This window comes from Salmo salar, chromosome ssa01, assembly GCF_905237065.1.
Source record: "Salmo salar chromosome ssa01, Ssal_v3.1, whole genome shotgun sequence".
NCBI lineage: Eukaryota > Metazoa > Chordata > Actinopteri > Salmoniformes > Salmonidae > Salmo > Salmo salar.
In genome coordinates, this window is record NC_059442.1 from 137261418 (window position 1) to 137287711 (window position 26294).

A 26294-nucleotide genomic window follows, 5' to 3' on the forward strand; every position below is an offset into this window, starting at 1 on the left:
ACAGAGAGAGAGAGAGTGAGATACAGAGAGAGTCAGATACACAGAGAGAGAGATAGAGTGAGATACACAGAGAGAGAGAGGAGACAGCAGGATCATTCCTAACCCTGACCAGCTAGGGCAGGTCTTTATCTAAACACCACTCTGAATAGAATACACAACATGCACCGTATGTGATTCTGTGCTAGTACTTTCCTAGTATACACTGTTGTTCCAAAAGCTTCAGGTTTGATTCCTGTGTGGCGCCACACTGTGTATTTGTGTTAACCGAATAAAAGCCTTGGCTAAATAGACATGAATTCAATGTTCTGTTACTACATCCACCGTAAGCAGTCCACTCTTTTTTAAGTGAATTACATCTTACGCTATGTAAAATACAGTGTATACACTGCCATGTCCAATAGCCAACACCATACATCACAGGCTGATACACTGGGGCTACTGATGCAATTATACAGTTAGCAGCTAGTGGTAGCAGCACACTGGTCCCTTCCACAAGACGGGGAGGGAATGTAGGTCAGCGCTGCTACTATGCCGTTTTTGGGTCAATACATTGCATCAAGTATAGAGTGTAGACCGCCACTGTAACACAGGTCAGGAGTGGTAGTGGTACGCTTCACAGCGTAGTTCTAGAGCTGCACTCACATTGTCCCTGATGAAGACAGCTTGTCTGTTGAAATGTTGGTTATTAGGTTATTACAAAATTGCATCTGAGCTCCTAGAGTGTGTCCTTTTCTTTTCCAAGTGTTCCACTCCGCTAGCCAGCACCTCGCCTAAACAGGTGCGTGTTTCCTTCATCTCCAAATGTCCTCACATTGTCAACCTAGACGCAGGCCTACTGTAATGGTTGGCTTTGGAAAAGTGTACGTGCATGTTTTAGCTGTCAGTCAAATCAAACAGACGCGAAGGCTGACTGATTTGTCATTCAGGGAGTTTATTGAAGCTGGCAGCCTCAAAAGACCGCATAACACATTAAGTGTGTAGCATCAGTAAGTACCACTAACATCCCATTGAAAAACAGTGATGTCTTCTGTCAACAAAGTGCATGATAAGGCCACGTGAACGATCTGATGTAGGTGTACAGGTACATAGGAGGAGTCCTTGCGGCTTTTTCCAAGTCTCACCTCAGCAGCATCTTGCAGGCTCGGCAGTTGGTGTCCTTCTCAAACGTGTGCATCTGGAAGTTGTGCTGATTGGCCGTGGCTTTCTCCGGCTTGATGTTTGACCTTCAGGATTGGAGGAAATATACATAGCGAGTTTGAAATGGATCTGATTCGTCTAAAAGCTCCACGGTGATGTATATTGCTACAGTAGATCTACTACTGTACTCACATGGCCATCTCAAACTGCTCCATCCATTTCCTCTTGGTGTCCTCTGTTTTACAGAAGAACTGGAAACCCTGCTTCCCTTGCAGGTGGATCAGGTAGAAGCCGTAGGACCACTGCAGAGAAAGAGAGGATGAGGAAGCGATAGAGGAAAGAAAGAAACAGAGGCATTGATGGAGAGAGTGGAGGAGAGCAGTGGTGGAAAAAGTAGCCAATTGTCATACTTGAATAAAAGTAAAGACACCTTAATAGAAAATGACTCAAGTAAAAGTGACAGTCACTCATTAAAATACTACTTGAGTAAATGTCTAGAAGTATTTGGTTTTAAATATACTAGAGTTTCAAAAGTATAAATCATTTCAAATTCCTTATATTAAGCAAACCAGATGGCACAATTTTTTTGTTTTTTAAATTTATGGATAGCCAAGAGGCACAATCCAACACTCAGACATAATTTACAAACAAAGCATGTGTGTTTAGTAAGTCCCCCAGAGGCAGTAGGGATGACCAGGAATGTTCTCTTGATAACAGTGTGAATTGGACCATATTCCTGTTCTGCTAACCATTCAAAATTTAACGAGTACATTTGGATGTCAGGGAAAATGTATGGAGTATAAAGTACATTATCTTCTTCAGGATTTAAAAAAAATGTAACCTTTATTTAACTAGGCAAGTCAGTTAAGAACAAATTCTTAATTATAATGACGGCCTACCCCGGCCAAACCCTGACGACGCTGTGCCAATTGTGCGCCGCCCTATGGGACTCCCAATCACAGCCAGATGTGATGCAGCCTGGTTTCGAACCAGGGACTGCAGTGACGCCTCTTGCACTGAGATGCAGTGCCATAGACCGCTGCGCCACTCGGGAGCCCTAAAATGTATTTAGTGAAGTAAAAATTGTGAAAAATATAAATAGTACAGGTACTCCAAAAAACGACTTTAAAGTATTTTTACTTTACACCGCTGTGTGGGGGATGGACAATTGGGAGGGTTGTAACAACTTCACCTACACAATGATGTATACTAATAAAATGTCATTTTTATAACCTACACATTCCCTTTGGAGCTAACCAAGAGATACTGTTCATGCTTGGGAATGCATCTGACAAAAGCGTAAGAGAATCACATAGCCAGTGGGTGCACATGCAATCATGGCATGACCCAACACCACACCCACACACACACACACACACACTAGCTGCAATGAGAAGATGAGTTAAGGATTGCTTCAGCTTACCATTTTTCCACTCGACTGGTAAGCATGCAAAGAGAAACACACCAGAGAAGATTCAGTTACACATGCACACGACCACACATGCAGATTCAAAAGAATGGTTAGATTGGTGGAAAATGCACACGGCAGTATTATAAATTACCTTCATTTCATTTACATGTTCTTCAGAGCATAGGCTTGCACAATGCATACAGATCTGACACTTTGATGCATTACACATGAGCTCGCTTATCTGAAATTACCGTCACCGCAATTCTACCTCAAGGACACCATTTGTAAACTTTGCTAAGATATTGCAGAACCTGGGCTGAGCGTGTCCCTTCAGCAGGCTGCTGAGGGAAATTGTGCGTCCCTCGTTTTAAAGTGCTCAACGCTGCTGCCTACCTTCTTCATGTCCCTGTTGTTCATGGGGTCGTCAGACATTTTGTACGACTGCAACTCAATGATCTCCTTCAGTTCATAGCAGTAGCCTTTCCGCTTGCACACTATGACCACTTTATCAAACAGGAATATGTACCTTGGGAAAAGAAGCATAAAACACCTGTTAGAGCTCTGAACACGTGTTCTCCATTACTAAGTCTGTTTATGACCTCATTCGAGTACCACACATTCAGTAAGTCTGGCTTTCATAGCGAAGCTTGACCACTCACCGGTCCTGCTTTGTTCGGTTGACTATGGAGGACACCTTGAGCTCTCCATCTATCTTTGGTCTGCCATACTCCACCAGTTTGACCTGCTGCTTGGGCCACATACACATGCCAGTGTTAATCTGATGCTGTACATCTCTGGTTTCCCCAGTGGTCAATAAAAGTGGTAGTATAAACAGTAGGTATGGATGAGAGCAGCACACTGTTGTCTACTTTACTCAATGTTATTAATTATTCATCTAACCTGGTTAAATCTCATTGAATTAAGTTTTCCATCGCCCAAGGCACTGAACTGACTTGTGCTGTATTAAACATCAAGATGTCCAAATGGGAAATGTGAGTGTAATTTAATTCTGCTATCATAACACTGACATTCATGAGTATTTCACCTCTGACCGTATGACCCCCTTCAGAATGTGTCAGTTATATCTTGTCCGGGATACAATGGGCATACAGACGTACAGACATATCTGAAGTAGCAGCCTGTGGCTCTCTATCCCTAAGGCTTCACTTAAAACACATATTAAGGCCATTAAAAGCCAGCTGCTGTTAGACTTAACACTGCCTTGTGCGACACACTTAAGTTTGGGATTCGTGGAGACTTAAAAAGCCTGTCTGCTCACGCTCTGGGAGAATAAATGATTTATTAGAGACATGATAATTGCAGATGAGTGGGACAGGTAAAGCGAGGGATGAGGTAGGCAGAGAGTGGAGAAAGTGAGAGAGAGAGAGAGAGAGAGAGAGAAGAAATGTTCCAGGCTGTCCACTGAGAGATGTTGAGGAACGAGTTGGGGCCAGAGGGACGGGCAATTGACGCTCAATAAATCTCAAAAGGGTTAAAAAATTCCTTATCGATGAAGCATCAGTGCTGATTGTAGGAAAGTACTGTCATTTACAGCAATCAGAGTTACTTACAAGGTTTTCGATGGAGTTCTGGAATTCACTAATCTTCTTCAAGGTTTCATTGTCTCTCTTCACTTCATTGATGTACATAGCCAGGTCCTTCAGAGACAGAGATGCATTGTTTTACACCAGTACATCTGAACAACATCTATTATATCTTGCCCGAGTTAGAGCTACAATATAACTTTTTACACTATGCTCCCAAGCATTCTTCTGAATGAATAGAAACATGTAATCAATGGTCATATCCAGAATAACGTCACAAACGTGCATGTGCACGTGCACACACACAAACACACACACACACATACACACCTGCATGGCCTCCAACGCCTCCTTGAGCTGCTGTCTCTCAGGTCGGTCAGTTGAATGACTCACCAGCTCCTGTAAGGGAATGTTACATTCCATCAGTGGAGCACACTATACACCAAAATACACCACACACTCCACAAAACATTGACATAACTCAGTATGACAGCCACACACTGCGGAGAGAAACAGATCAACTCCCTGTAAGTTACACTCATGTAACTTGTATGAACTCTCACTAAACATCGTCACCTCAAAATGTGTTTTACTGCATAAATACAGTGAATACTTTATGAGAAAATCTGTGCGTTTTTCCCAAAAATATGAATGCTGCTGCAAACAATGAGGGTTATTTTAGGCCAGTACACATCTATTCTCTCTGCCTATCAGAGGCACGGCACTAGTGGAACATATGTACATACACAGCATGTGATCTTACAACTGACCCATTCAGCTGGACTTCATGCTTCAGCAGTTTTTAGGAGCGTGGGGAGATAATATGAGAGTGATGGTGTAAGATGAGGCTTTTGGTGAGTTGAGGCCTGCTGGCTGCTTCATTGAAGACAGAATGATTTGCTACAGTATACAATATATTATGAGCTATGTACTGTGTAATTATGATAATTCTGACAAAGACCAGCTATGTCTTCATCACAGTGGAATCTGCAACACCCAGGTCATGAAGTAAAGATGCTAAGGCTTACACACGCACGCACACACACACACACACACACACACACACACACACACACACACACACACACACACACACACACACACACACACACACACACACACACACACACACACAGGTACACACACAGCCTATCAGTTGAAGCCCTGAGGCCACAGCATATTAATCCTTTACCACAAAGCTATGGGAAGCAGTGAAATGGGCTGCATGTAATACGATTACAGCATGGCTGATTTGAACACAGTTTCTCTTCTCTTGAAGTCCTGCAGGCCATTCAGCCAGTCAGTCAGTCAGTCCAGTCTGAGTTGAAAAACCACTCACTGCAGTCCACCCATCATCACCTGCCATGCACTCTGCTCACCTCTACTCTCTCCATACCCACGTCACCAACTAAACCCACCTCATTCATTATTGAGCTGACTAGTTAATTCATTCTGTTTTGAATCAGACTGCCTGACCAGCTTGTTTTTACTAACATGACTACTATGGGAGAGTTCCTGGAAGAAGGCTCCGTTGGGTCTCTGTGCGTACTGGCCACACAGTCTGCATGTTTAATCCATGTGGGTGGGCATAGGGACCCAGAGACACAGGGCCTTGTAGAGGAATGGGATGAGGGGGAAACAGAGGGACACCAAGATGTGTACTGAGTGGGCGCTCGAGTGAGATTGACCCTTAAAACACCTAGCATATTCAACAGCTATACCAAGAGAAACCCCTAGCATATTCAACAGCTATACCAAGAGAAACACCTAGCATATTCAACAGCTATACCAAGAGAAACACCTAGCATATTCAACAGCAATTCCTAGAGAAACCCCTAGCATATTCAACAGCTATACCAAGAGAAACACCTAGCATATTCAACAGCAATTCCTAGAGAAACACCTAGCATATTCAACAGCTATACCAAGAGAAAAACCTAGCATATTCAACAGCTATACCAAGAGAAAAACCTAGCATATTCAACAGCTATACCAAGAGAAACACCTAGCATATTCAACAGCTATACCAAGAGAAACACCTAGCATATTCAACAGCAATTCCTAGAGAAACACCTAGCATATTCAACAGCTATACCAAGAGAAAAACCTAGCATATTCAACAGCTATACCAAGAGAAACACCTAGCATATTCAACAGCAATTCCTAGAGAAACCCCTAGCATATTCAACAGCTATACCAAGAAAATCTCATGACGTTCATATTGTCTTGAAAAATGTCCCTTTTTTGTGAAGAGTGATGGTACTGAGGATTCATGTAAATGTGTCACAGTACTGCCATTGACATGAATGCATAACGGCTGGCACAAGTTGTAATGTAAACTCAGCAAAAGGACCCTGTCTTTCAAACATAATTCGTAAAAATCCAAATAACTTCACAGATCTTCATTGTAAAGGGTTTAAACACTGTTTTCCATGCTTGTTCAATGAACCATAAACAATTAATGAACATGCACCTGTGGAACGGTCGTTAAGACACTAACAGCTTACAGACGGTAGGCAATTAAGAGGCATTTCTATTGACTCTGAAAAACACCAAAAGAAAGATACACAGGGTCCCTGCTCATCTGCGTGAACATGCCTTAGGCATGCTGCAAGGAGGCATGAGGACTGCAGATGTGGCCAGGGCAATAAATTGCAATGTCCGTACTGTGAGACGCCTAAAACAGCACTACAGGGAGACAGGATGGACAGCTGAACGTCCTCGCTGTGGCAGACCATGTGCAACAACATCTGCACAGGATTGGTACATCCGAACATCACACCTGCGGGACAGATACAGGATGGCAACAACAACTGCCCGAGTTACACCAGGAATGCACAATCCCTCCATCATTGCTCAGACTGTTCGCAATAGGCTGAGAGTGGCTGGACTGAGGGCTTGTAGGCCTGTTGTAAGGCAGGTCCTCACCAGACATCACCGGCAACAACGTCGCCTATGGGCACAAACCCACTGTCGCTGGACCAGACAGGACTGGCAAAAAGTGCTCTTCACTGACAAGTCGCGTTTTTGTCTCACCAGGGGTGATGGTCGGATTCGTGTTTATTGTCAACGGAATGAGCGTTACACCGAGGCCTGTACTCTGGAGCGGGATCGATTTGGAGGTGGAGGGTCCGTCATGGTCTGGGGCGGTGTGTCACAGCATCATCGGACTGAGCTTGTTGTCATTGCAGGCAATCTCAACACTGTGCATTACAGGGAATACATCCTCCTCTGTCATGTGGTACCCTTCCTACAGGCTCATCCTGACATGACCCTCCAGCATGACAATGCCACCAGCCATACTGCGTGATTTCCTGCAAAACAGGAATGTCAGTGTTCTGCCATTGGCAGCAAAGAACCCAGATCTCAATCCCATTGAGCACGTCTGGGACCTGTTGGATCGGAGGGTGAGGGCTAGGGCCATTCACCCCAGAAATGTCCGGGAACTTGCAGGTGCCTTGGTGGAAAAGTGGGGTAACATCTCACAGCAAGAACTGGCAAATCTGGTGCAGTCCATGAGGAGGAGATGCACTGCAGTACTTAATGCAGCTGGTGGCCACACCAGATACTGACTGTTACTTTTGATGTTGACCCCCCCTTTGTTCAGGGACACATTATTCCATTTCTGTTAGTCACATGTCTGTGGAACTTGTTCAGTTTATGTCTTAGTTGTTGAATATTGTTATGTTCATACAAATATTTACACATGTTAAGTTTGCTGAAAATAAACGCAGTTGACAGTGAGAAGACGTTTCTTTTTTTTGCTGAGTTTAGGTTTGCGATGCACCTTACCTTAAGTAGGAGGTGGTACTTGAGAACCCGCTGCATGGGTACTACCAGCAGGTCCTGGAGCTTGAACTTGCCCTCTTGCACCTTCATAGTGCACTCCTACAACAACAACAACAACAAGAAACATCATACATTTCACAGTTGATAACTACAACAGCAGCCAAAGTGTACACATTCTGATACAAAAGTGTCATTTCAAACTATCACTACACAACTTTGCTACAGTTGTGCCTTCCAACAACAGTATCAACAGCTTATTAAAAGGTATCAAATCCCTGTCTGTCCTTACCCCTTAGTGAACAACTACATCAGGCCATTCATACTGATATGGATATTCCTTTACTGTATGAGTAATAAAGAACACATTCGTCCCTGTCTGAATAATAGCCATAACAATCTCCTTTTTTATTAAGAAAAACAACGAGCCATACAGCTGCATTGTAATGCATTGAGACAGACCATGAGCCATCGTAACCCAGTAGATGCTGAATGATGTCTTCTGCTCTACACAAAGATTATCAGACCTGATGTCTCTCTCTCTCTCCTGAAGGGATAACTCTGATGCTTATCCAATTTAAAAGCCACATTGTTGTGTGTGTGAGAGAGAGAGAGAGAGAGAGAGAGAGAGAGAGAGAGAGAGAGAGAGAGAGAGAGAGAGAGAACACTCACACAAACACAGTTAGAATGAGCAGGAAGAAACCACTACAATGGTCAATCTCAGGCCTTCCCCCTATCCTGCACCCTAGTCTACCCTAATCCCCCTTCACCACAGAGATAGCCTTCTCCTATCATCAGTAACTACCCTTCCTCTATCATCACTTCTGAGTTGGTTTGGGTCCAGTTTGCTACAGAGAAGTTACTATGTCCCTAACACAGACAGAGTTCTCTATGTCCTCTCTCCAATGCTCGCTTCCAGCCAGGGGGTTTTACATCCTGTAATATGTGTATTAACTGTAATATGTGTGTTTAGGGCTGACCGGGAAGTACATGTCCCTCAGTGACAGAGGGCAGTTGGACACTGTACAGTACTGTTCTGTAGACCTCTGCTCCTCACGGTTAAGTGTGTTTCACTGTGTTAGGACATCTCCAGGCGTCCGTACTGGGACCTAGAGACCCGCCTTCTACTTACAGGGCATTCGGAAAGTATTCAGACCCCTTGACCCCAAAAAGTAAAATATTGTTTTCATCAGACCAGAGAATCTTGTTTCTCATAGTCTGAGAGTCCTTTAGATGCCTTTTGGCAAACTCCAATAGGGCTGTCATGTGCCTTTTACTGAGGAGTGGCTTCCGTCTGACCACTCTACCATAAAAAGCCTGATTGGTGGAGTGCTGTAGAGATGGTTGTCCTTCTGAAAGGTTCTCCCATCTGTCAGAGTGACCATTGGGTTCTTGGTCACCTCCCTGACCAAGGCCCTTCTCCTCCGATTGCTCAGGTTGGCCGGGGCGGCCAGTTCTAGAAAGAGTCTTGGTGGTTCCAAACTTCTTCCATTTAAGAATGATGGAGGCCACTGTGTTCTTGGGGACCGTCAATACTGCAGACATTTTTTGGTACCCTTCCCCAGATCTGTGCCTCGACACAATCCTGTCTCGGAGCTCTATGGACAATTAATTCGACCTCATGGCTTGGTTTTTGCTCTGACATGCACTGTCAACTGTGGGACCTTATATAGCCAGGTGTGTGCCTTTCCAAATCATGTCCAATCAATTGAATTTACCACAGGTGGACTCCAATCAAGTTGTAGAAACATCTCAAGGATGATCAATGGAAACAGGATGCACCTGAGCTCAATTTCGAGTTTCATAGCAAACGGGTTTGAATACTTATGTAAATAAAATAAAAATCTAAAAACCTGTTTTCACTTTGTATTATGGGGTATTGTGTGTTTATTTATTTTTATTTTCACCTTTATTTAACCAGGTAAGCTAGTTGAGAAGAAGTTCTCATTTACAACTGCGACCTGGCCAAGATAAAGCAAAGCAGTGCGACACAAACAACAACAGATTTACACATGGAATAAACAAGCGTTCAGTCAATAACACAATAGAAAAAAAGAAAGTCTCTATATAGTGTGTGCAAATTGCGTGAGGAGGTAAGGCAATAAATAGGCCATAGTAACGAAATAGTTACAATTTAGCAAATGAACACTGGAGTGATAGATGAGCAGATGATGATGTGCAAGTAGAAATACTGGTGTGCAAAAGAGCAGAAAAGTAAATAAAAGCAATATGGAGATGAGGTAGGTAGATTGGGTGGGCTATGTACAGGTGCAGCGATCGGTTAGCTGCTCAGATAGCTGATGTTTAAAGTTAGTGAGGGAAATATAAGTCTCCAGCTTCAGCAATTTTTGCAATTCGTTCCAGTCATTGGCAGCAGTGAACTGGAAGGAAAGGCGGCCAAAGGAGGAGTTGGCTTTGGGGATGGCTAGTGAAATATACATGCTAGAGCGTGAGCTATGGGTGGGTGTTGTTATCCTGACCAGTGAGCTGAGATAAGGCGGAGCTTTACCTAGCATCGACTTGTAGATGACCTGGAGCCAGTGGGTCTGGCGACGAATATGTAGCGAGGGCCAGCCAACTTTATCCTATCCTGGGATAGGATAAAGTAATCCTTCTAACCCCCCCCCCCCCCTAAAAGATTTAGATGCACTATTGTAAAGTGGTTGTTCCACTGGATATCATAAGGTGAATGCACCAATTTGTAAGTCGCTCTGGATAAGAGCGTCTGCTAAATGAGTTAAATGTAAATGTAAATGTCGCAGTGGTGGGTGGTATATGGGGCTTTGATGACAAAACGGATGGCACTGTGATAGACTGCATCCAATTTGATGAGTAGAGGATTGGAAGCTATTATGTAAATGACATCGCCGAAGTCGAGGATCGGTAGGATAGTCAGTTTTACGAGGGTATGTTTGGCGGCGTGAGCGTAGGAGGCTATGTTGCGCAATAGCTAGCCGATTTTAGATTTTATTTTGGATTGGAGATGTTTAATATGAGTCTGGAAGGAGAGTTTACAGTCTAGCCAGACACCTAGATATTTGTAGTTGTCCACATATTCTAAGATAGAACCGTCCAGAGTAGTGATGCTAGTCGGGCGGGCGGGTGTGGGCAGTGAACGGTTGAAAAGCATGCATTTGGTTTTACTAGCGTTTAAGAGCAGTTGGAGACCACAGAAGGAGTGTTGTATGGCATTGAAGCTTGTTTGGAGGTTAGTTAACACAGTGTCCAAGGAAGGGCCAGATGTATACAGAATGGCGTCATCTGCGTAGAGGTGGATCAGGGAATCACCCGCAGCAAGAGCGACATCGTTGATATATACAGAGACAAGAGTCGGCCCGAGAACTGAACCCTGTGGTACCCCCATAGAGACTGCCAGAGGTCCGGATAACAGGCCCTCTGATTTGACACATTGAGCTCTGTCTGAACCAGGTGAGGCAGTCATTTGAGAAACCAAGGCTATTGAGTCTGCCAATAAGAATACGGTGATTGACAGAGTCGAAAGCCTTGGCCAGGTCGATGAAGACGGCTGCACAGTACTGTCTTTTATCGATGGCGGTTATGATATCATTTAGTACCTTGAGCGTGGCCGAGGTGCACCCGTGACCAGCTCAGAAACCAGATTGCATAGTGGAGAAGGTACGGTGGGATTCTAAATGGTCAGTGATCTGTTTATTGACTTGGCTTTCGAAGACTTTAGAAAGGCAGGGCAGGATGGATATAGGTCTGTAACAGTTAGGGTCTAGAGTGTCACCCCCTTTGAAGAGGGGGATGACCGCGGCAGCTTTAAGATTGATAAGGCAAAACATTTATTTAATCCATTTTAGAGTAAGGCTGTAATGTAACAAAATGTGGAAAAGGGAATGCACTGTATGCTACAGTACTAGAGCCGGGTCAACCCACCAGCATGGCTGGCTCAGCAGTGGGCCACGATTTGGGCCAGCTGGGGATTCCAGGTTTAGCAGATCTTTCACTGCAGACCATTGCTGTTTGTCCAACTGCAGTACAGTAGCTTTAGATGGAAGCCAAACTATCATAGTAAAATGTCATGATTCAAAACACCATGGGTGGTTGTGAATCAACTTTGCACCAATGTTGAACAGGTGGTAAGGGAGGGGGAGGGATATGTGTGTGTGTGTGTGTGTGGTTACTGTACCTCTACTTTCATCTTAACGTCCTCCCGCGTGGCGATGAGTTCATCCAGTATCTTCTGGGCATTCTCCATGTGGCTGCAGTACTGGCCGTAGATCAACAATCTGTATATCAACACATTACATCACTGTATTATTACAAGCATACACTGAGTGTACAAAACATTAGGAACATGCTCTTTCCATGATAGACTGACCAGGTGAATCCAGGTGAAAGCTATAATCCCTTATTGATGTCACCTGTTAAAACCACTTCAATCAGTGTAGATGAAGGGGAGGAGACAGGTAAAGAAGGATTGTTAAGCCTTAAGACAATTGAGACATGGATTGCGTATGTGTGCCATTCAGAGGCTGAATGCAAAAGACAAAATATTTAAAGTGCCTTTGAAAAGGGGTATGGTAGTAGTTGCCAGGCACACAGGTTTGTGTCAAGAACTGCAACGCTGCTGGGTTTTTCACGCTCAACAATTTCCCATGTGTATCAAGAGCAATTGGAGTCAACATGGGCCAGCATCCCTGTGGAATGCTTTCGACACTTTGTAGACCATGCCCTTACGAATTCAGGCTGTTCTGAAGGCAAAAGGGGGTGCATCTCAATATTAGGAAGGTGTTCTTAATATTTTGTACACTCAGTGTATATTCTATTATAGGGTTCCTGCAAAGGGTTCCCAATATCAAAGGGTACACAGATCATCATATAGCAATATGCTGTTGACTCTTAGGACCAGTTCATTACCCAATAACCCATTGGGCACTTGACACTAAGGAGGAGTAAGCTATACTAATAGCTTTAGATTAAAGATAATTACAACAATATTTAACAGTTCAGTGGGTGACCCATTTTCCACCATAGGCGGCAGATGTAAAATGAACATATGAATAGATTTCATATGGGCATGACTACTGTATATATGAATATACTGTATTAATAAGTAATACATTAACTCGAAACCCAGGACAATCTTTTGAAGAATACACGCCTCTACCCAATAAGTCATAATCATAGTATAACCACAGTACACTAATGAAAGATAGTGATTATAATAAATTGCTTTGAAGAGTTATCAGGCAGAAAGCCTATTAATTTGGACCAGTGAGGATATGAAGGGCACATTCACAACGGGCCCCTGACACAGATCACTTCATCTTGGAACTAGTTCAAAGTTATCTTGACTAGAGGATGGCACCACGCGTGGCACAGATTCCTCTCTCTCTCTCTTATTTTTCAAAGTAGGGCATTGTCACGACTGGCAGTGCCAAACCCCTCTGACGCTTTCGGCAAAGTCTCTTTATCTTCAGCAGAGCAGAGTTTGCATTTCTAAAGTCTAAGGATGTCTCTGACAGATCCTTGACAGAGACAAGAGCACTGCTCCAGAGAGCTGGGAGATGTCTCCAAAACTCAGCAAGAGAGCAGGAGCACAGTATGGCAGAAAAAGCACATTTCTCTTAGAAAATCAGTTGGGTTTCTTCTTCTTTCAATTAAATTACTACAATAATTCACTAAGCTTTTTAACATTTCACAACTCTTCACTTAATCTTGGAGTTAGAGCATAAGTCACTAACAGAGTGCTTTGATAACAGTCACTACACCAGCTCTCAAAACTACACCCATCTCCTTCCCTAAGCCTCTTACATGGACAAACCCACTAACTGAGCACCTGCAGACTGCACAAACCCCATTACAATGCTTACCAACTTATCTGACCTCTGCCTACTGTACATTCATAATATAACTAGATCCCCATCCGTAGGGATGAGTCATCCAGTGGCCAACTATCCGGATGGCTCTCTCCATCCCTAAACCCCATTAATGACTGGCCTAGACTGACCTCCACTGTGAAGCTCCCTGCCTGGGTCTGGTCCAAAGACAGCGTGGTCTGGGGCTAACAAGGACCTGATTAGGGCCTGATCCACAGCCAGGGAGATCGCTCCTCTCCTTAAGGAGGGGAATTTGAATAAGATCAATGGCTGCCTTGCTCAATTATGAGCCAGGCAGGCAGCGGCAGTCAGATTGAGCAGCAGGCAGCAGCATACCGAGGGTACAGGGCAGGTGTCAGCCACGCGCTTTAATAACACGTGTCGCAGACTTAATTGAACATGAAGGTCTTATTTTACGAGGCCATTTCAGGAGCGGTATGTTTAAGGTGGAGCGACTGGTGGGGAAAGTGATATTGTGATCAGAGTATGAGGCAATGGATTAGACACCCACTGAGACTAGACACAAGGTTTTGAATCCTTATCGATTGGTTATATTACAACATGGCAATATACAAGGTATATGTGACAATGGATAAAGATGACACAAACAAACATACATACATACAGACAGACAGACAGACAGACAGACAGACAGACAGACAGACAGACAGACAGACAGACAGACAGACAGACAGACAGACAGACAGACAGACAGACAGACAGACAGACAGACAGACAGACAGACAGACAGACAGACAGACGGAGAGATTGGGCAAAAACGATGTCACGAGAAAACAGAGAAATAAAAAGACAAAATAAGAGAAAGTGTAGGCTACATGAGAGAGAAAGAGCTCAGCTGGATGGGGTTAGGCAGTGTTCACAGCATGGTTCCATGTAGCCTGTGTAGTGTGTCTGGGACAGTGCCTCTGTGCCTGAGGGCCCGCTTTCTGAAGCTCCTCCACCACCACTAAAAACACTCCAAAACCAGGCAGAAGTCTGTGGTGTTGACAGACAAGGACACGGGGAGGAGGTGAACAGGGGCAAACCTAACAGACCAATTTGTCCCCTGTTCAGTGACAGGCCTCAGCATGGGACACAGGGCCTGCTCTGATACCGACACAGCAGAGAGGACGTGTCACAGTGTTAATGCTAATACTTACAGACCCCTCTAATAACAGGCTTTCGTGTTCCTCCAGCTCTAAAGGACAGTCACTGTCTTTGTTCTCCTCCCAGAGACAACGAGTGGAACAAAGGGGATGTTTACACACACACACACACACACACACACACACACACACACACACACACACACACACACACACACACACACACACACACACACACACACACACACACACGTACAAAGCCACATGTACACACACGCACGCACACGCAGTGGAGTCAAACATAATTAACCCCTGAGACACTGACAAGCACAGCCTCTCTTCTCCTGATGTCTGGACACATCACACTGGGAGACTTGTGATGTTATGCTCCCCTAGGAACCAGCTATATCTCCTTCTATCACTCCTTCCGTCTTTCCCTTTAAAGTAATGTTTAATTCCTTTTCTCTCCACCAGTCTCACCCCCTCTTCTCTCTCCCTCTCACAGTGTAGCATGCTGGCTTCTTTCAGTCAAGAAGTAAATGTATTCTGTGAAACGTTACTCATAATGATTCTGTGAAACGTTACTCATAATGATTCTGTGAAACGTTACTCATAATGATTCTGTGAAACGTTACTCATAATGATTCTGTGAAACATTACTCATAATGATTCTGTGAAACGTTACTCATAAGCTGACCCTAAAACCTCACATCATATAAAAGGAGTAGCGATACTGATCCAAGAGCAGGATGACTCACAGGACTGACTGGTAAAACAATAGGGGACACCACTGTGAAAAACAAACCTCAACACCACAGAAACACCATAGACTGTACAGACGACTGGCCATGGAGCCAGTCCCATCATTACTGCACATGGCCTTTACATCTCTCTGAGCTACATAAACTATACTGTATATGCATCATTGGATTAAATGAATCTAATGAGAGTCCTGTTAACCAGACTGTGTTCTAATATCATAGAGAGAGTACAGAGTGGATGATGATGATGAGCCAATGTTGGGATTCTATATTAGAGACAGTCGACAGCATGGAACAAGTCCCCCTCTAGGATGCTAAAGCAGCACTCTGCCTATACGACGGCTTCTGCTCGGCCCTCGAGGAGCATGACATGTCATGTGGAAAAGGTGTTGAAGTGAATCAAAAAAAGTCCTGATTCGCATGGCCTCTGTGGCTTCTGCCTGGCTCGGGGTAGCGGCGTGCCTGTCAAGACGTGTCCTAGCCCATATCTCCTACCGCGTTGTGACAACGGCAAGAGACAAACAGTCTAGGGGTGTATTCATATGCCTATAGTTCAGTACAGTTCAACACCATCATCCCGGAAACCCTAGACCCACTCCAATTCACATACCGCACTAACAGATCCACAGATGACGCAATCTCAATTGCACTTCACACTGCCCTTTCCCACCTGGACAAAAATAACACTTATGTGAGAATGCTGTTCATTGAATACAGCTCAACGTTAAAAACCATAGTGCCCACAAAGCTCATCACTAAGCTAAGAACCCTGAGACTGAACACCCCCCTCTGCAACTGGATCCTAGACTTCCAGATGGGCCGCCCCCCCAGGTGGTACAGGTAGGCAACAACACATCTGCCACGCTGATCCTCAACAGAGGGGCCCCTCAGGGGTGCGTGCTCAGTCCCCTCCTGTACACCCTGTTCACCCACAACTGCGTGGCCAAGCATGACTCCAACACCATCATTAAGTTTGCTGACAACACAACGGTGGTAGGCCTGATCACCGACAACAATGAGACAGCCTATAGGGAGGAGGTCAGAGACCTGGCAGTGTGATGCCAGGACAAAAACCTTTCCCTCAATGTGAGCAAGACAAAGGAGCTGATCTTGGACTACAGGAAAAGGAGGGCCAAACACACCCCCATTAACATCGATGGGGCTGTAGTGGAGCGGGTCGAGAGCTTCAAGTTCCTTGGTGCCCACATCACCAATAAAATATCATGGTCCAAACACACCAAGACAGTCGTGAAGAGGGCACGACAACACCTATTCAGAGCGTACTCCATATGGTCCAGTACATCACTGAGGCCAGGTTTCCTGCCATCCAGGACCTCTATACTAGGCGGTGTCAGAGGAAGGCCACAAAAATTGTCAAAGACTCCAGTCACCCAAGTCATAGACTGTTCTCTCTGCTACCGCATGGCAAGCGGTACCGGAGCGCCAAGTCTATGTCCAAAAGGCTCGACCAACCTCTACCCCGCACATTGACTCGGTACTGGTACCCGGTGTATATAGCCTTGTTATTTTACTGTGCTAATTTTTTTTCAACTTTAGTTTATTTTGTAACATTTTTTTTTTTAACTCTATTTTCTTAAAACTTCATTGTTGGTTAAGTAAGCATTTCACAGTAAGGCCTACACCTGTTGTATTCGGCACGTGACAAATACAATTGAATTTAATTTGATTTGATTTCATGTAGTTTACAGAAGTTCAATCAGGAAGGCTTGTCTGAAGGCTCGTTTAACTTCATCCATAACATAATTCACTTTGTTTCCAAATCTATGGGCATAGTGGGAATGAATAAAAACATATCAGCACAGCGTCTTATTTCTTCTACTCTTTCCTATTGGCCATGTGCGGAGCGTCATTCACCTATTTACCTTGTAGACTATAAACTGGGCACAAAAATGCAATTTCCTCACGCAAGTGAGACCATTGTCAGACGATGAAATTCTGGGGATCATGAGCCCAGGCCTGTCCAGCCAAGAGCTCCTCCTACTGGCTACTAATGTAATGTGTTTGACTCATCTCTGCAACTCCCAGTCGACGGCATCCCGTTCTCAGGAGAAGAGATCATTTCTCCCAAAGAGAGGAAAAAGTTCCAGAAATTGGCTTTGCCAGCAAGGGGGAAAACTCTAAGATGGCTGTCTCTGGGCCTTCTTCCTCTGCTGCAACATTCACCGCGGCTACCTCCACTGTCTCCACCCGGGCCGCTCTTGCTGCCGCAACCAACGACCCTGTACATCTTTAAAACCTCAGATCCCAGGCTACAGCGTATCCTTTCCATCGCAGTGTTTGTGGTAGCATTGCGCATTTGCCAGAATGTGTTGTGCTTAATGTTTCCCCCCAGGAGAAGACAGCTTGATAAATTACATAAATTATGATTTACGGCCGTGTTTAGCCGTCATCCCACGTTGATACATAATATTATTCCATTTCAGCTATCAGATCTGGTTTATCATAAATGCTCCTTGTATGCATACTCCCGAGGCTATTCATGGGGTACACTCAACCATTTGTTAAACAATATGTTGTCTTGTGTCATAAAGTTTTTTGTTGCAGGGAGCGCACAGAGTTATTTCCAAATATGGCTATTGTCTGCAGGGACACAGGCACATATGCTACTGGTAGTGGCTTGCAAGTATAATTCAAGACTAGCCTATGTTTATCTGACGATACTCATCGTTAGGCCTGCCGCCTACTCATTGTCATTTAATTCTTAAGTTCTGCAAGCAATGAATATACATCATTATTATAATATAGCTTTCGTTGTAGTGGCTATCGTGACTGCACAAATCAATCAAATGTCAGTGTCATATGTACAGGATAGACAGGGTGTAGGCTTCCCAGTTCAAGGAATTACTTCACTCATCATAGGTCTATGTATATTTCTATGTATATTTTTGTCATGTCATATTTATCTAGCACACGTTTGCAGTCTAAGGTTTCTGTTTGGTTTCAGGTGTATAGCCCACAGGCTTACTCTTTCCCCTTAAACGTGTTGAACTGTTTTCTCTCCCTCACTATCACTCTCTTCTCTCTATTCAATATATTAGAATGTATGGAACTCCATATAACACTGGTGTGTTATATAACACATGGTCGTGCCCTGCCTGGCTTTGAGAACTCCCGTGTACTGGTCTACACAGGCTGGTTGCTGCTGTTTACAGCTATATGATTGCATAGGAGCGGACTTGAACTAAGGTGAACCCAAAAGCAGCTTGTCGAACGGCCACACCGACACTCCATTACCAGCAATCATGGATTGGTATCGTAGGAAAAAGAGGGCCGAATAGGCCCCCATTAACATCGACGGGGCTGTAGTTGAGCGGGTCGAGACTTTCAAGTTCCTTGGTGTCCACATCACCAACAAACTATCATAGTCCAAACACACCAAGACAGTCGTGAAGAGGGCACAACAAAACCTTTTCGCCCTCAGGAAACTGAAAAGATTTGGCATGGGTCCCCAGATCCTCAAAACGTTCTACAGCTGCACCATCGAGAGCATCCTGACGGGTTGCATCACTGCCTGGTATGGCAACTGCTCGGCATCTGACCATAAGGCGCTACAGAGAGTAGTGCGTATGGACCAGTTCATCACTGGGGCCAAGCTTCCTGCCATCCAGGACCTATATATTAGGCGGTGTCAGAGGAAAGCCCCTAAAATTGTCAGAGACTCCAGTCACCCAAGTCATAGACTGTTATCTCTGCTACTGTACCACATGGCAAGCGGTACCAGAGTGTCAAGTCTAGGACCAAAAATCTTATTAACAGCTTCGAGACTGAACAATTCATCAAATGGCCACCAGACTATTTACATGGACACGCCCCCCCATTTGTTTTGTACACTGCTGCTACTCGCTGTTTATTACCTATGCTTAGTCACTTCACCCCTACCTACATCTACAAATTACTTCAACTAACCTGCACACTGACTCGGTACCTGTATGTATATAGCCTCATTATTTTAATTTGATTGTGTTATTTTTTATAATTTTTTACTTTAGTTTATTTGGTAAATATTTTGTTAACCAACTGTGCAGTTCAAGAAGAGTTAAGTAAGTCATTTAAGTAAGCATTTCGCAATAAGGTCTACACTTGTATTCGGCGCATGTGACAAATCAAGTTTGATTTGATCCATAATAATCAGAGACAACATGTTTCCTATAGTCTGTAAGCATATTCATTCATATTTTACATTATAAAGTTGGCTTACATGCATAATCGTAGCCTTCTTCACAAGTGGTGCTTTGCAATATCACAGTCATCTTATCAATTGAGTCTTCAGTGATAAAAAAACAAATACTTCATCCATGCTTTATGAGCTCAGTAGACCTACTACTGCCTTTAACTTTCATTCCTCTAGGTATTTTAATTTCATTTGTATTTTATCTCGTCATAAACAAAATGTCTTCTGCTATAACTTCATATGTTAATTCAGTCCTTGCAATCAGTTCTATCTCGAATAATGGTTATATTCTCCAGCCTCCCAGCAGCAAACCAAGTAGCAGGGTGGCCATAAACATCTGGCGCCAAGGATCTTCCCTCAGAGACGTGGCCATTCCCCAAACTATTTAATAAAATGTCATATTGCATTCCGTCTTTTTGTTCATTCAGTTAAGCCTGTACTCGATTGAACAAGAGAGGGTGCAAGAGAAAGGGAGAGAGAGAGAGAGATATTTAGAGGGAAAACGAGAGTCAGGAGTAAAGTCAGAAGATGGACGGTAAAAAAAGCATGTGGAGGAAACAATCTCTAAACTCCACAGTCGCTTAAGACTGAGCTCTTCTGTGGAAGGGAGGGACACTTTCCATCAGTGACATGTAAACTTTCTCTTTAAATTCCTCTCTCACTTCCAGACGGTGCTATCACCCCTGCTGCCGCTACACCAGCTCTCTCTTTATGGAAACGCTGCCATGCATGTTATTTCAGAGAAAACACAATTTGGAGTAACTGTTCCCCTGGCCTTCACCACCTCTGTAGCGAGTCTGCAGCTGCATCTGGCTGGAGCGTCAGGCCAGAGAGGAAATCTCCTAGCAAAGCAGAAGTGACAGGCTGCAGAGAGCGGTAATATCGTCTGATACGTGGCATTGGTACCCCCTCACCTTCACTGAACACATTCAGCACACAGCAAATGGAAGGGAATGCAGGGGGAGCCCTCTGGTACAACAGCTCTCTGCTGGTCTCTAAGTACATATTACAGGGTTATCAGGGGTGCGGATTACTCCGGAAATGAGTTTGGAGTTTGGGAAAGTGGCAAGCCCTCCTATGTAATGTATGGTGAATCAGCAGAGTCTGCCTTCCGAGAGCTGGGACAAAAATGATCAACACCAACCAAACCGACCACTTATCTTGGTGATATCGTTCATTACAATAAATAACCTATAGGGTTCTACTAGAGAAATGTGAAGTTTGAAATGAATAATACGGTTGGTTGATTGTTGATGGGACGATTGACACCTACAACATTTAAATGAGTAGTAGTAATAGTTTTAAAAATAACGGCGGTGCACAATAATGTTAAGCTTATTGTTCAATCTATTGTTATCGTGATAATTCAGTCAATTTATCATGATAGGGATTTCCTCTAAAGTACATTCAAAACTGTCATCAAGTCTTAACACGTTTTAGAAAAGGTGCCATTAGCCACACTGACATTTTCAGCATGGCATTCACTGGACGCAGCAATGACAACATGAAAAGCTTTTCATTCATTTTTCAAAGAGACGAAAAAGCTGGTGTATTGTTGGAAAGGTCAATGGGACTTACAAGCGGAGATAACAACATTAATTAAATGAAGCCGGGTCCTCCCTACCAACCGACGAGGGGCTTTGATGAGAACGGATCCATCTGAGTGTTGCCAAATCCCCTAGTCACTGGGCTCTGTTACTGGTTAGAGAGCCACCCATAATGAAACAAAGGGAGGTGGTGTGTCAATCATCTCCTGAATACCAAAGGCAGCTTTGCCCAAAACACCCTCCTGTTCCGCATTCAGCAGAATGTCACAGAAGGTAAATATTTACATTCCCTGTCGTTGACATCTTTCAATGCTCTGATGATGGGAAGGTGGGAGGAAATAGCTTTTTAGCGTATTGCAGTGCAGGGAAGTTCAACATTCTTCAAGTCACAACTCTAATCCTACCCATCATAGTCATGTTAAAGCCTGAGCTGTAGTAGCATCAGCTGGCAGACCATGTGGTGGCACATGATTAGGCCACGGGCCATAACTAGGAGATGTGCAGTGACCTAAAAGCCCTTGCTGCGCTCTGGTTGTAGGGTAGTTGTGCAGTAGGTGTATTAAAGTCCATGGTACAGTAAGGGCTAAGCATGCTTTAGCCTAGTGAGAGAGAGTTGAAGAGATATAAGGATAGCTCAATCAGATCAGCAGTGGCTGTTAGATAAACACAGGGAGTGTGGAGGGGGGACTTTGTGGTTGGGGAAGAGGTGAGGGAGCGATTGGGATAGAGAGTGACGTTGCTGTCACGCTAGCTCTGTGTGATGCAGCTCTCCAGGTCCCCCAAGCAGCCCTGCAACGAGCCAATTATCTCTCTGACAAACAAACTATGTAGCGCCGCTGCGGTCTGTTTGAAATGGGGGGATAGGACGCAAGCATACACCCCCCCCTTACCAGTTATGTACTATAATCAGATCACCATCCACAGTGTAAACACAAACATGCTCATACACAGATTAACACAAGCACGCGTTCACTCACACACAAATATATTTTTACGAGGTTTGGCTCCAGCTCCATGTGAATCCTAAAATGAGGCTGAATCAGGACTAACATTCCTGGAGGGCTGTCGTGGCTGTATCCTGTCATTACCAGACCAGGCCTATCATTACCATTGCCTAAAGAGTAAAGTAGCGCAGCACATCGAGAAGCACATAACCACTCCAAACGCATGCAAATCATCACCCACAGTACTGTACTGCAGCTGGGGTGTTCAACAGCTCTGACCGCCTTCTCTTCTATACACTAATGTGTTTTCATGAATCCCTAGTAGATTACAGGAATCCATTTCAGAACATTTAGAGCGTGCTCTCTAAACTAGTAATTGTTTATTATCATTATAACAGTGTTACAGACGCAGTAAGCTCTTTGCTTATGTGAGTTTTAATTGATCCATTCTGTTTAACACTAATCAAATCAAATTTTATTTGTCACATGTGCCGAATACAACAGTGAAATGCTTACTTACAAGCCCTTAACCAACAATGCAGTTTTAAGAAAAGATAAGAATAACAAATAATTCAAGAGCAGCAGTAAAATAACAATAGTGAGGCTATACACAGGGGGAACAAGTACAGAGTCAATGTGCAGAGGGCACCGGTGTCGATGTAATTGAAGTAATTATATACATGTAGGTAGAGTTATTAAAATGGCTATGCATTGATAATAACAGTGAGTAGCAGCAGCGTGGGGGGGGGGGGCAGTGTCTGGGTAGCCATTTGATTAGCTGTTCAGGAGTCTTATGGCTTGGGGGTAGAAGCTGTTTAGAAGCCTCTTGGACCTAGACTTGGCGCTCCGGTACCGCTTGCCATGCGGTAGCAGAGAGAACAATCTATGACTAGGGTGGCTGGAATCTTTGACAATTTTTAGGGCCTTCCTCTGACACCGCCTGGTATAGAGGTCCTGGATGGCAGGAAGCTTGGCCCCGGTGATGTACAGCCTTCCCTGTAGCTCAGTTGGTAGAGCATGGTGTTTGCAACGCCAGGGTTGTGGGTTCGATTCCCACGGGGGGCCAGCACAGAAAAAAATGTATGAAATTGTATGAAATGTATGCATTCACTACTGTAAGTCGCTCTGGATAAGAGCGTCTGCTAAATGACTAAAATGTAATGTAAATGTACTGGGCCGTACGCACTACCCTCTGTAGTGCCTTGCGGTCGGAGGCCGAGCAGTTGCCATACCAGGCAGTGATGCAACCCGTCAGGATGCTCTTGATGGTGCAGCTGTAAAACCTTTTGAGGACCTGAGAACCCATGCCAAATCTTTTCAGTCTCCTGAAGGGGAATAGGTTTTGTTGTGCCATCTTCACAACTGTCTTGCTGTGCTTGGACCATGTTAGGTTGTTGGTGATGTGGACACCAAGGAACTTGATGCTCTCAACTTGCTCCACTACAGCCGCATCGATGAGAATGGGGGCGTGCTCCTTGCCTCGAAGTGAGTATATAAGATATTTAGCTCGTCTGGTAGGCTTGTGTCACTGGGCAGCTCTCTGCTGTGCTTCCCTTTGTAGTCTGTAATAGTTTGCAAGCCCTGTCACATCCGAAGAGCTTCGGAGCAGTGTAGTACGATTCAATCTTAGTCCTATATTGACGCTTTGCCTGTTTGATGGTTCGTCGGAGGGCATAGCGGGATTTCTTATAAGCTTCTGGGTTAGAGTCCCGCTCCTTGAAAGCAGCAGCTCAACCCTTTAGCTCAGTGTGAATGTTGCCTGTAATCCATGGCTTCTGGTTGGGGTATGTATATACAGTCACTGTGGGGACAACGTCCTCAACGCACTTATTGATAAAGCCAGTGACTGATGTGGTGTACTCCTCAAAGCCATCGGAAGAACCCCAGAACATTTTCCAGTCTGTGCTAGCAAAACAGTCCTGTAGTTTAGCATCTGCTTCATCTGATCACTTTTTTATAGACAGTGTCGTGTCTTTGGCATCATTAAAACTAAAGACTTATCTTTATCAAAAATTCTCTGTAATTATTATTACGCAATTAAACTGATTAATCATGTAACTGTAATTAACTAGGAAGTCGGGGCAGCAAGCAAAATATTCAGATTACAAAGTTACAATTTTCTTAATATAACTTTCAGATATTTTAATATCTGATCAATTAGTCTTCGAATTAATGAATTATTATTTACCTCACGTTAGTCTTATTCCAAAACGTCGTAAATCGTTGGTTATCTGCACGAACCCAGTCTTCACTATGAGTCATCATTACATCAATTGTTTTAAATAATTTATTTACTAACTAAGTAATTCACAGAAATGCATAAACAAACAGTAGATATTTACAAGGAAATGATAGCGGAGTTTCCCTAGTGGGATAAACCGGTATCGCGGCTTGGTGGACAAAAAGGGAAGTGGGGGTTGGCTGAGATAAGACACTAGAGTTGATAATTATAACAATTGAAATGCTAATCCTTTGCACATGAACGCTCACTCAATCGGGAATAATTGCAATCAATATACATATTTACACTCAGTGTGTCGTCGGGATCTCTGTTGAAAAGTTTGTTTCTGTTGGAGAGTTTGTCCACCCTCGCTCTCTCTCTGCCATGGTTAGAATGGATAGTTCAGAGTAACACTCATTCATGTCGTTATAGAATAGATGTTTCGGCGGTTGTCGGTCTTCGCGTTCAATGATACCGAATTCCTAGCTGCAGACTAGTAATTAATATCAAAGACTTGCACTTATTCTGTCGGTATTGATAGTCTAAGAGTTTAACCACGTGGGATGGTTAAAAGATTCAGCAATCTACTCAAACCCTTATTTCCCTCTGTGATAGAGGTACTGGTCTGGTCTCAAACCTAAGCCCTCTCATTATTGAGGTAAGCTGGTCTGGTCTCAACCCTTAGCCCTCTCGTAATTGAGGTAAGCTCGGTCTGGTGATAGAAAACCCGGGTGGGGGTTTTATTCGGAAGAGCAGAAAAGGGCATGTCCCATGACACCAGACCATAACTGTGCTCATGGGTGGTCCTCTGATTTAGTTAAACTCCAAAGGGAATTGGAGTTTCCTTCATTAACTTCATCGGTGTTAGCGGGCAGTATTTTGACTTCCGGATGAAAAGCGTGCCCGTAGTAAACTGCCTGCTTCTCAGGCCCAGAAGGTAGGATATGCATATTATTAGTAGATTTGGATAGAAAACACTCTGACATTTCTGAAACTGTTTGAATGATATCTGTGAGTATAACAGAACTCATATGGCAGGCAAAAACCTGAGACAAAATACAACCAGGAAGTGTGGAAATCTGAGGTTTGTAGTTTTTCAAGTGATTCCCTATCCAGTATACAGTGTCAATGGGGTCATTTTGCACTTCCTAAGGCTTCCACTAGATGTCAACAGTCTTTAGAACGTTGTTTCATGCTTCTACTGTGAATAGGGAGAGAATAAGAGCCATTGGACTCAGATGACTGAGAAAATGACATGAGCTCAATCGTGCGCACACACGTGAGAATTAGCTGTGTTCCTTTTCATTTCGTTTCAGACAAAGGAATCGTCCGGTTGGAATATTATGGAAGATTTATGATAAAAACATCCTAAAGATTGATTCTATACATCGTTTGACATGTTTCTACGAACTGTAATATAACTTTTTTGACTTTTTGTCTGAACTCACTGCGCGAGCACAGTGGATTTGGATTACTCGACTGCACGTGCGAACAAAATGGAGGTATTTGGACATAAAGATGAACTTTATCGAACAAAACAAACATTTATTCTGGAACTGGGATTCCTGGGAGTGCATTCCGATGAAGATCATCAAAGGTAAGTGAATATTTATAATGTCATTTTTCTCATTTCTGTTGACTCCAAAATGGCAGGTATCTGTATGGCTTGTTTTGATATCTGAGCGCTGTACTCAGATTATTGCAAAATTTGCTTTCGCCGTAAAGCTTTTTTTGAAATCTGACACAGCGGTTGCATTAAGGAGAAGTGTATCTATAATTCCTTGAATAACAGTTGAATA

The 26294-nt window shown here is 43.8% G+C and overlaps 1 protein-coding gene across 14 annotated transcripts in view; it reads right to left on the reverse strand.

Moving 5' to 3' along the window:
* Positions 1 to 26294, reverse strand: part of LOC106565324 (guanine nucleotide exchange factor VAV2) — a 217939-nt gene that overhangs the window by 8422 nt on the left and 183223 nt on the right. For 7 of the 14 annotated variants that reach the window (XM_045690579.1, XM_014132304.2, XM_045690551.1 and 4 more), the window contains 9 exons: positions 12032 to 12131; positions 7885 to 7980; positions 4423 to 4491; positions 4120 to 4206; positions 3208 to 3296; positions 2942 to 3074; positions 2561 to 2575; positions 1330 to 1439; positions 1122 to 1223 (listed from right to left, as the gene is read on the reverse strand). In XM_045690579.1, coding sequence (XP_045546535.1) covers positions 1122 to 1223; positions 1330 to 1439; positions 2561 to 2575; positions 2942 to 3074; positions 3208 to 3296; positions 4120 to 4206; positions 4423 to 4491; positions 7885 to 7980; positions 12032 to 12131 — 801 coding nt within the window. The remainder of the gene's footprint in view (positions 1 to 1121; positions 1224 to 1329; positions 1440 to 2560; positions 2576 to 2941; positions 3075 to 3207; positions 3297 to 4119; positions 4207 to 4422; positions 4492 to 7884; positions 7981 to 12031; positions 12132 to 26294) is intronic. The other 7 variants (XM_045690564.1, XM_045690575.1, XM_014132371.2 and 4 more) reach the window with 3 other exon arrangements.